This window comes from Ptychodera flava, chromosome 3 (assembly GCF_041260155.1).
Source record: "Ptychodera flava strain L36383 chromosome 3, AS_Pfla_20210202, whole genome shotgun sequence".
Classification (NCBI taxonomy): Eukaryota; Metazoa; Hemichordata; class Enteropneusta; family Ptychoderidae; genus Ptychodera; species Ptychodera flava.
The window spans coordinates 10,704,073-10,715,702 of record NC_091930.1 but is presented as its reverse complement, the minus strand read 5'-3'; the positions used below and the strand labels follow the sequence as shown (position 1 = coordinate 10,715,702).

General features: G+C 39.6%; 1 protein-coding gene across 1 annotated transcript; it reads right to left on the bottom strand.

Moving 5' to 3' along the window:
* Positions 1-262: 262 nt before the first annotated feature.
* On the bottom strand, positions 263-11,387 carry LOC139129537 (uncharacterized). The gene is made up of 11 exons (XM_070695188.1): positions 11,174-11,387; positions 8,143-8,206; positions 6,744-6,884; positions 5,889-6,038; positions 5,469-5,489; positions 4,541-4,696; positions 4,044-4,199; positions 3,719-3,860; positions 2,468-2,607; positions 1,951-2,028; positions 263-792 (listed from the first exon to the last, which is right to left on the bottom strand). Exons 1-11 carry the CDS (start codon positions 11,270-11,272, stop codon positions 644-646), a joined length of 1,296 nt encoding a protein of 431 aa, XP_070551289.1. The 5' UTR covers positions 11,273-11,387; the 3' UTR covers positions 263-643.
* Between the last annotated feature and the right edge of the window lie 243 nt (positions 11,388-11,630).

Below are 11,630 nucleotides of genomic sequence, written 5' to 3'. Positions count from 1 at the left end.
TGGGTCAGCTTTCGGCGAATCTGTTGAATTATTTAAGAGTAAGAGATATACATAATCGTCTGGCCACAAGTAAGTGTACAACTCCTTATTTAATTGACGGTTTTAACACTGTAAACATGACGACATATCCTAGACTGTGGTTTTTATTTCATATATTTCCTCGGTACTCTGTATGTTATAGATATACGCGAGATAAGAATCTATTTCTTGTCACTCAATGCCCATATCGACCAACAAACACAGAACATGCACAAAAACCACATAATGGTAGTAAGAAAAGTATTTAATGCAAAACTACTCAAAGTGCTACATATCCCATAGCCATTATATATTTTCCATGAAATTGAAATAGATAAGTGAAATTTAGCACAAAGATTTCTGTATATAAAAATATATAACCAATTAAAACTTGTATCATCTACGATTGTACTACTTTTCATTTCAGGGCGCAAAACTTACAAAATGTCTCAAAATCAACTCGCTGTTAAATATGTCAGACTGACACATTGACGCTGTGCCAGTAAGTGTGACGTCACTTCTAAGTGTGACGTCACTTCCTGTCGAGTACATAATATCCTCCTGAAAACTTAATGTCAGATTGGTGTCATTAAATGTTTTATAGAATCAGAATGCAGCACAGCATCTAGAGTGGCCGTCTGATGCTTTGGCGCAAAGTCTTGCGACGATGCTGTCCGCTGTATTGACACGCCATCTGGTATTCCCCGTCGGGTCCCCTGGCATAACCGCAGCCAAGCCGCCGAGCTGTGTGCCACATCATCGTTATGAAATGACCTGTGTGCCAAGATTTAGACAGAGGCTGATGACCTAATGTCACTTTGGAACGTTTAAAAGTTTTATTGCAACAGGTGCTAAAGAGAAATAGATATATTTTAGGTCAATATCGTTCGCTATGTTGAATGGTGAAACAAAACAACCGGTCCCTCGATAAACGAATTGTACGTGCAAAAACGTAATTACATCACGAAAACATGGAAAAAAAACGTGTATTCTCTGTTCAGTGTCAGATAGTCTCCCTTCATGTTGTGCTCTGTCCCCAATCTCTATTATCATGATCTAAATTATGTGCCGGAGGGCTGTCTCTGCCGACGTGTTTACCTGCCCATCCGTCTGTCACTCACTCTACTCGTCAGTCACAGTAGTTGTCATTTTTATCACTCTATAGATTAGTATGGTCCCCTGACCCATTTCTACCTCTGGCTGCGCTGCTAACAAAAATAGTTACTCGTAGGCCGCCAGTCAGAATTTTGACTGCGTATTAATTAAAGGCATACAGTCACCTCTAATCTAAATATGCCCATATATGGTCACAGCGGCGTTCCTTGGTAACCAAATGCCCATGTGAGGGCGCTGTTTTTAAAAAGCGGCCACCCGCTTAAAATCTATGATTGGTTAGATTTCCTCTTTCCATGGTAACTGCGGCAAAATTGGAACAGGTGACAGTATACCTTTAACACAGTCACTTGACAAGATCATTTGATCAGCAATTCTGTATAGCGTCAAGCTTGGATATTTAGACTACGAAACATCGAACGTTGAAGTTGTTGGCACAGCTTCACTTTTAAGTATCCGACTTTGTCCTTCTATTGTGACATTTGACAGACTATCCCTCCTATCGCCTGTTCGGAAGTGCCTCAAAAATAAGTGAATTTCGTTTTTCATTCAATGTCGACATGGGGTGCTTGATCCAGGAAACCATGGACGTAAAATTACTCCATGGACAAACGAAATCTAAATTCGAAGGTAATTCCAAGTTGGAAACAAATTCAACGCAATCATGGACAGCAATGCTCATAATAGCCCATACCTGACCCTATTTAGCAGCGTAGCCAGCGGTAGAAATGGGTCAGGGGACCAGACTATCCATCGACCTGTCGATCAGTGTATGTGTCTGTTCAATTGTTCAACTTGCTTACATGTATGTTAGCTTACCTGTGGCTTCTTTCCTCACCGGTTTATCGAAGTTGAATAATGATATTTCGTCGTAGAACATCTTTATGATTCCGAACCCTGTTGAAATGAGAGACATCAAGAATTACTCTTATAAGATGGCTGTGAAACCCATGGCAACAGCAAAATTCACATTAACTCTGAAGAAATTATAATTAAGTATGGTACCACAGGCACTGTGGGGTTTAATCTAACAACAACCAGAAGAAGCAGACAAGCAAGCCAATTATCTTTGGAAAAGCGGCAGTCACTGATCCCAGGTCCCTCATCATCGCCTGTTGACATTGACCGTTCCCGTGACCTTGACCCTCAGTTCTACTTTGAAACTATCAACCTAAAATGATCATGAATTTACATTTCTCGGTAAAGACACTTTTTCCGTCTGGTCCGAACTATTGCCCTTTATGCAAGAGATGGGCCTTAAAGGTCTACCCTGGAACATAATGCGCGTGATGTTGACAGCAAAATATGCAAATTTCTAGAGCTGGTGATTGCTTACCAGTCGCCATGGTGATGTTGATTTTTCCGGCATATGCCAGATTTTCCGGGTACCTTCCATAACTGTGTGTCAGCTCGGAACCTTTTTCAGCGCTGGCGTTTGCTGCTGCGATTGAGAGTTTTTCCAACTTCTTACTCCATCTGTTTTCAAGTGGAAAAAATTGATGTATCATTAAAGCCCTGCCAGCTGTAACTCTTGAAATGTCTTGACCTTAAAATATCGTCCTGTTCTCTCCTGGCTTTCTCTGAATTCTGTCCTCTGAAGGGATGTGGGCTTTTACTGCAACAGAAAACTATCCCTTTGTGAAACATTTGACACGTAAATTCAAAATTTAACGGTCATTTTGATTCCCGCTATTTTCAGAAATTGCATTACTACAAAGGAAACAGAACATACAATGTCACATTTGAAAACATTCACCCCTATGCATTACATTGAACTACTCTGTGCAGTTTATGCGAAGATTTCAGTGTAGATGTGCACAGTATCCACGTTTTTTGCTTTTCTCCTGGGGCTGTGATTTAATGTTTGGGCAAACATTTAATCGCATTGTTCAAAATTGCATATACAGTCCCAGCGGGTAGTTAATAATAAGTGTATACACACTTCTTTTAGCTTGAAAGTAAATTTATAGAAATAATGCTAAAAGATACAGCCAGCGGGGCTTTAATGTCTCAGGCAAAATAAATAAAACAAAATGACGTTGGATATCAGAATAGGGGATCTACAATATTAAAATGGCTTAACGTCTGCTCGTCTTAAATACATGAACATTGCTAAATCAAATCTCCATAAATGTGCCAAGGACGTCTGTTCTGAAGCCTATTATGTAATAATTGCAGTAATAATATTTTAAATCTTAGGAAGCGCACTCTACAAACATCATTCTAAGAGCATTATCACATTGGTTTAAAATGAGACAAAAACACCTATAGAAACTGACTCTTAATTAAAGGTATACAGTCACCTGTTATCTAAATATGCACATATATGGTCAAAGGGGCCTTCCTTGGTATTCAAAATGCCCATGTGAGGGCGCTGTTTTTTAAAAAAATGGCCACCCGCTTACAATCTGTGATTGGTTAGATTTTCTCTTTCAATGGTTACTGTGGTAAAATTAGAACAGGTGACAGTATACCTTTAACGAAGAGACGAAATTAACTGGACATGTGATATTGTTTTAAACGACCAACGCATACTTCAAACAAAAAAAGCCTGGCACTTGCCATTTATTGTCTATTCAATACCTACCTCAAGGGCTTTGACCCATGCAAACACCGGAAGTAATTGTGGGCGTCCAATAACTGGTTGGCAAGATCTCGCCATCCTGTGTTTCCGACGTGAGTCTCAATTCGACACTTCCCATCCAAAGTTCCATAGTATTTTTCAAAATCTGATAAACACACAACACAAAGTATTATACCCTTTGAACAAGCAATCATGTGTTCATTAAAATTAAGGAATTTGTTATTAGCTAAATGTTAGCGGTCCAAAAGCCCCCTTTTTGAAAATCGATCGTAAGTATGCAATTATGTAAATTGGAGACAATTCAAAGAAAGGCGCCCTCTAAACTTACCACAGTCGAATTCATCACTGGAATCCTTGCACTCCGCTATTCCTGAACACAGGAGATGCCCGCCCAAGCAGTATCCGCCATCCAAACAAAGATAGGGAGCAGATTCTCTGCAGTACCCCTCAGCTAAGTAAGCTTTTGAACGTTTTTTATACGGATCTGTACAGTACACCAGAAATAAAATAACCAGGAATTTATGGTCTTGATTCACATTTAACATGTATTATAGAACATTTCGATTATATTAATAGGAAGCACGTGGTATTCCTCGTGTTAAAAGGTGACAAATCTGCATACATGGTTCTACTATGGTGGCCTGAAACAGAATTTGCATAACCGTCCTTGATTACATCGGAAAAATTGACATGTATCAACAAGTATGGCAAAATATGCTGCATCATGCTTTATCACTATCTTCACTGTGTGAAGAATTTTGCCAGTAAAACTGACGATAGTTTTCGAATCGCCGTCACGGTAGCTCGAAACCGAAACAAACCTACCGCATTCTCTTTCGTCACTTCCGTCTTTGCAGTCCTCGATAGAATTGCAGATTTGAATAGGGTAAATGCAATAGCTACCATCTACACAGCCGTAAGGATGCGGGTCTTTACACAGATCGTAGTCGAGTTCAGCTTTTTTCCGTTTCGACACGTAAGCTGAAAAAGACAAAAGTAAACAGAGTTTTTGACAATACATTTACGAAAAATGATAGTTTTTCTACCACTGTACTCTTGTCGAATATAGTGACAAACCAATCTCCAAAGCAAAGCTGTCTATAGCTATCTCACACTAAGAAAGCAGACTGGGGCATATTTATCTGTACTATCCTCACTGATAATGACAAAGCTACGGGCAATTAATTAATGGCAAATGAACACAAACAAGAACGTCCTAAGATTATTCTAAATTGTACTATATCTAGCATTGGTACAGTGCTTTTCAGTCTCACCAATTGAAAGTGGTTTCTCTCGACCTGCCCTCTCGTGTCAATCGGTGAACTTTTATGCCCAAAGATATAATCGAATCGTCAAACACCCCATTATTTTTATTTTCATCCAAATAGTTAACACAGGGATGGCGGCCATTTTGAATTTCAAGTAAACCCTGGGGAATTTGTTCTCCAGTAACTGTGGTCAAATTTGCAAGGTGACCCGCGATTTTAATCCTGATTTTAAAAGAGAATGGTTGCAAGATTCCTTGAGAAATATGTTTCAGCAAAAGTTAAGACCTTTGACTTTCGAGGCGCATACTACGCCAAGGCCTTTCACTGACGAGGCTAATACTACCTTAAAAACCGTGAAGGCGAGACAACGTCGGGTATAGTAAGTTACACTAGCATAAGATGAAGCAAGGTAAATTTTGTAGACATTCAGAGCAAAATTACTTCCCGCCAAAGGACTGGCCCAGCCTAAATCTTGAATTCCTTACCATTAGACGCGTTGTAGGAATCTGGAAATAAAAGAATATGGGTATTAAGGAAATTCAACGCATTTCATTGTAATGATTTTCCTACTTACTGACGGCGGGATTCGGAACCTATCTCTGGCATACTAATGATTTGAAGTAAGACTAGGATCCCACCGTGAAAACGACCATGGAGAAAGAGTTCAAATTTTTTAACACGCTTGTCTTCTGTCCTCCTACGATCATGTCTGTATGTGCTGCACGGACAGAAAAAAATAAGTCAGTGGCTAGTTTCGAGTAATTTTACTTAATAAATCATTTAAATAATCATATGTTATTCTGTTAATATCACCAGTATGGTTGGGGGTATTGCTGGCACTCTCTCTCATTTTGGACAACTGCAGTGCATCGTAAGCGAGATAATTTTCATGATTTGAATCTTACCACATTCAAACTCATCCGAGCCATCTGAACAGTGGTTGGTTCCATCGCAGATGTGTGACGTGTACAAACAAAATGACCTATCAATGCACAGATAGGGATGCTTATCGCCACATACAGACTCCTTGATATACGCTTTGGTTGGCGCATTGACTGTCATACAAATAATAGACAAACAATTAGATACTGTGCAAAGAAAATTCATTGCTGGCACCTTGTCAATTGGTGCCCATATAATGGCGATTATTAGCAACATTTACGAATATTATGATAATTTGGCTGTGTATTATGATATCTTAACTTAAAATGATAACTTCACATGAGTTTTCATTACTTGGAATTTCCCCAAATGGCGTCTAAAATATCTTAAGTGACTAGAATGGTTTAAGCTTGTGCTTTTCAAATACTGACGCCATTTAGTCTTGATGAAAGTATTACAACATTTACGGTTGTCTTCGACCTTTACAAATATTTTTCTTATGTGTCAAAATTCTGTTGTTTCTTTTGGAAAAGACAGAAGGAAACAACTTCATTAATGAGGCTCTTTCGCCAAGAACTGCAAATATTCAATATTTTGACATTCCTAGGGGACTACTTTTTGTGAACTTGAATGAGCTGTGTGAGTTGGTCATCGATCCTACATCCTAACCGACACAGTATATCCTGCCGCCGGGCTCTGTAAGTCCTTGCTAATCCATTGGCCAATTGGCCAATCCCGCCACGCACAAACATGAGCAATTTTCTTACACTGTGAAAAAATCACAGCGTTCTCTTTTGGAACATTTAAACCATTGGGACAGGATACTCCATCACATGCATAAAAGTTTCAACTGAGAACTACAAGAAGTCTGTACTTACAACACCCATCTTCGTCACTTCCGTCATTGCAGTGTTTGAACGAATCACAGACTTGATGTTCATAGAGGCAGTACGATCCGTCTTTACAATAGTGGGGATGTACTCTTCCGCACACCCGTGTATTAATCCGCGTTTTGCTTCCTTTATATAGATGGATGAACAAATGTAACATACATAGAAATAAGATGTTGGACAAATCCCCATATGAAAAGTTATATGAAGCGATTCAATGCTTGCAATTGGGATTTTGACGAGAACCAAGAATATAAAATCGACCTTGCAGCCGATAAGTTCGTCTAGGAAATGTTGCAGAAAGACACTATCAATATATCTGATTATATCTGTTGCTTACTATCAAACATTTACTGTTCTCATAGTCGAAAGAAATGAAAAGTCGCCTTAAAATTTACATGACTAATTGTGTGAATCAATTCACCATGGATACGGTCAATCTCAACAGACAACAAACCAAGTTTGAAAGCTGTCGGACAACAAGCGGTTTCAGATAAGATTTCTTTCCTAAATGACCAGAAATCCTTAAAATATAGAATGCAATTTCCATCATCATCATTTGAACAAACATCGATGAAGTTATCCCAGGAACTTATCAGCTAAATTTCAAAGCTTTTCGAGAGACGATTTGAGACAAGTCGAGTTTGAGCAAAACGATGAAAAATTAGTGAGCCAAATGTGTCTAATAACACTGCCTATTGCAGTAATAATAACAATTGTGTGAATTTTGGAAATTAAAAACATTGAAAGAGGAATTGTAAGAGACGACGGACACTTGTTAAACGCTGCGTCCTTGACCGGTACACAATCCGTCAAAATCAAGGGAAGAACTTCAAGAAATCACATACTCTCTCCATCTTAACTGAGGTGGCGTCATTACTTATGTACGGAGAAGACACATTGTGCATTTGAAGCTAGTTTGAAGATGAAATTGCCCTGTGAAACACTGGCGTAATTTTAAATTTACAATCTTGAGTGACAGGGCGGCTTGTCTCATTCATTGTTCGGAATAGCTGCAAGACTTGCCTGTCGCTGTCAGCTATTGCTTTCATCAACAAGTGAACACGTCACAGTTTAGAGCTTGGGATTATTTTGACGTACGCGCGGTGAGAGGTAGGGTCACAGCGTTGACATGACATCGACAACTGTGACTTGTATTCGTCAGTGAATGCCAGCGTGACTGTGCCAGTACTGATCGATTATTCAAGAAATATCATCTGCATGCCTATTACATTCTGGAAGGATAAACTTGTATTCTCCGAGGCTCAGACCATAAGCTCATCACATTGTCAGGTTTTGCCTCCTTTTGTTTCTTTTCCATTGTATCTCATTACGGAAAACAAAACAAAACAAAACAAACAGAGATTGTCATTAATTTTTCGCTCACCTAATTTTCTGCGGTTCCCTCCTGACACGCTTCTTCTTTCCACAAAAAGAAGGCGCTGTTCTTCCTACAATGAAAGCGAAAATAAAGTCACGTTCACGGAGTCTGTTGGCCCACTCTGCAATTTATCCCTTGTAACAGCTACATTTGATAATTATAATGCATTTTCTACGCGTACAATATTGGTGATTCGGACAACTGACCTAGACGCTAGCACTTGCATTCCTTTTGAAAGCGTGATATTTGACACGTAGTGTAAGTTTACGACTACAGTAAAACTAAGAAAGGCAAAAATATTTAAAGTGCTTCAACAAGTACTATGCAAATTTTTTTTATTCACCTGGAGACATGAAGAGAGAATAACGTACATCTGTCAGTTTTCACAGAACGTTGAAATGTGTTAATAATAAGGACATCATGGAAAATAGGTACAAATTAACTTGTGAATTCGATTAATGATCGATCGATCCGAGGACCTCGAACGTGTGATGTTTGAGTATGAATGGACAATCTGTGTACTTGCTATGTTTTTGCTTTCTCCAGCAGATTGGTGCTCTTGTGTTTTTGCGTCGAATGGTTGACATAATATCAACATATGAAAGTTTGGCGGCATGTGTGTTTGAGGTCTACAACAACTGCAGGAGCGTGTAGTTTTATAGCGACCTTCCGGAGCTAGTACATGAGAGTATTTCAAGTGGTGCCTTGGGAATACACGTAACCGCTTGTCCCTGACCTTTCATGTCAAAGGTTACACAGCTGTTCAACAGGGGTCGAACAGCTCTCCCTCGGGTATTAGGGATGCACATTGAAATCTTGGGAGGTGTTGTTACGACTGCAATTTGCAATATTTTAAACTTTCAAAGCCATTACTTTGAGGAGGGTGTGCAGCCCCCTTATATAGAACTTTATCTTACTTTCCAGCCACGAGAACGTTTAGAAAAGGTAGTATGCGCCTCGAAAGCGAAAGACTTAAACTTTTGCTCAAACTTTCCTCAAGGAATCTTTCAACAATTCTCTTTCAAAGTCAAAAATAAAAATGGGGGGGTCACCGTGCAAATTTTGGTACTGGAGAAACAGTTGTCCGAAGATCTACGATATTTCAAATTTGAAATGGCCGCCACTGATTCCTGAGTAAACTCTATGAAGAAAAAAACTTATTTCCGGAAAACTAAGACAGTGATAATTTTTCTTATGAAAGGGATTGAAAATGAACCCCTACAAGTGGTACATCACAAAAAAAACTGTAAAAGTTTGAGAGTTTGACTTGTCTGTCCTCGAGGCGCATACCACCTGTAGCGGACAAAGGTTACATGTAAAGAGGGCAATTTTCAATCCACAGATATTTATTTTGCTTATACCCCATAACGGCGTGATTGTACTCTCCTTAACGTTTATATGCTTTCCTAACATCACAAGCAAACATGGTCTTTGTGAAAGAAAATATATTAGGGATGGGCCACCACATCTTAGGAGGGGTGGCCGGGATATACTTACATACATCTCTTGAAAAATTATTATTTCGGCCTATACATGGTGTGCGTAAGCTCACGCCCTCCTTCCCTCCCAAAAATATACACTTCGTTTCTGACTGACCGAAAGAATACGTTTTATCGATATTCACAAGAAATGTTGACAGTTTCAAACTCTGCAGAGTTTTCTTTTCTGAGTTTGACCCCTCCCTCTAAAGATTTGTTGGACGGCCCCTTATCGATTGATCACCACTGGAATAAATTAACATTTCAAGCAAGGTTAGACCGATTTACTATGCCGTCAAAACAGATCATCGCCCTCTCAGTCTTTTATTCCTACTAAGATACAGCGAGTTGGATTTTCTCATTTGCAAAGTCAACACAACTTTTTCAAACGCCCATCCTATTAGAATTAGAGCTCGGGCCGGCTGTGGTCGGTAGAGTACCCTCGTCGCCAGACCAGAACTAGCTAACCGTTTATCGAGCGCAGATCGCGTGTACTATACCGAGATCACCTTGTAATGCATCGGCATTCGTGAGCATTTACATTTAGATTATTCAATTGACTAGATACAACTGTATTTCTTGAGTTTGAGACAGGTTATATGATGTTTGTAAACTTACGGCACGTAACAATCACAATTATGCGTTTGCAAAAGTCGGGTAAACTCGAACTTTGACCCTAAATGTATACAGGATGGTACCCCTGTCTTTCTGATGAAAAAAATTCAATGAAATTGAGAAGGGGACCATCGTGTAGCAAGCTTAAGAGTTACGTAAAGCCATCCATCGACAAACAAACAAACAAACGAGCAAATAAAGAAACGACTTTCTGCATGATATTTTCATATTCGATATTTAAGCCCCCTTCATTACATAACTGGACATGTTTGTTTTACGTATCGCATTCCGACAGCCGATACAGTGGAAGCGCGATAGCCATGCGCATGATGTGCCTACGGTGGTCAAGTTTACTCTGCACAAGTTTCAAGTCACCTACTTTCGTATTTCGAATAACAACAATACACACACATAACGATGACAACAGCAATACCAATATGGATAACCTCTTCCAAGGCATCACTCGTCATAATATATTTCTAATCTGATATTTAAACGATAAACGTCATGCGAAATCTTTTGCGGTAGAATTTTACAACAACCAATACGCGTTAATTCCTTGCGTAACTATGGTAACAAGAGCTGTAATGAGATGAAAAAGTTGTCTTTCTTTCAATAAAATTGCAGACCCTGGAAGTGTACTTAAGTCTGTGATTTGTTGTTGGTCAACGTGGCACAAATCAAACATCGGATATTGAATCACTCTCTCGAAGTCTCACTGAGAACATGTGTTTCATAATACCCGTCAGACCGCAACTCTAATCAGCTGTTTCAGGGGAGGGGGTCTATTAATCTTAACTGCCAGTGGAATCATATAGATTCGACAAACTGTCTCATACCATTTCAATAAGAATTGTGCTGTCATGCCATTGTGTCGCGAACAAAACATTGTATGATGACCGATACTCGGGGTGTTCGTAACAAGATATTAAATGTGTACTTACCGTCAGTTCTCCGTCGAGCATCGGCTTTACCGGTTGCAAGTCGGATGACTTTGACAAGGTCATGTGGGCAAACAGTGTAAGCGCGATTAACACTCGCATGGTGGAGTATTTGATTTCTCCCGCGAGGCGTATTGTAATGCTCACCGTCTACCGCCGCTCACCCCTGGAAACTTAACGACAGCCAGGTCTCTTGACTAGCTGGAGTGAGCCGAGGAGACTGGAATATTCCATTCATCTGTAGGTGTGGACTGTTGTGTAATGTCTGAATGCAATTGGCATGTCAACACATTCACCAGATTTTGCAAATACTCCACCATTTCGAAACCTGAGATTTCGAATTCTCTGCAGGCTGAAAGAAATTTACAAAGTAACTTTGCGTCGCAGTGACGCCTAAAAGTGGTTGGTCATCAAACCGATATTTATGACTGTTAAACAGCAGAATGCGGCCAGGCCATAA

What these genes read in the sequence shown, in the direction of transcription:
- LOC139129537 (XM_070695188.1), bottom strand. Translation starts at nt 11,272, where the DNA reads ATGCGAGTGTTAATCGCGCTTACACTGTTTGCCCACATGACCTTGTCA. An exon ending in AGGGAACCGCAGAAAATTAG is followed by an intron (nt 6,885 to 8,142) that starts GTGAGCGAAAAA and finishes ATCTATATAAAG; the next exon opens with GAAGCAAAACGCGGATTAAT. An exon ending in CATGGGTCAAAGCCCTTGAG is followed by an intron (nt 2,608 to 3,718) that starts GTAGGTATTGAA and finishes ACTTGAAAACAG; the next exon opens with ATGGAGTAAGAAGTTGGAAA.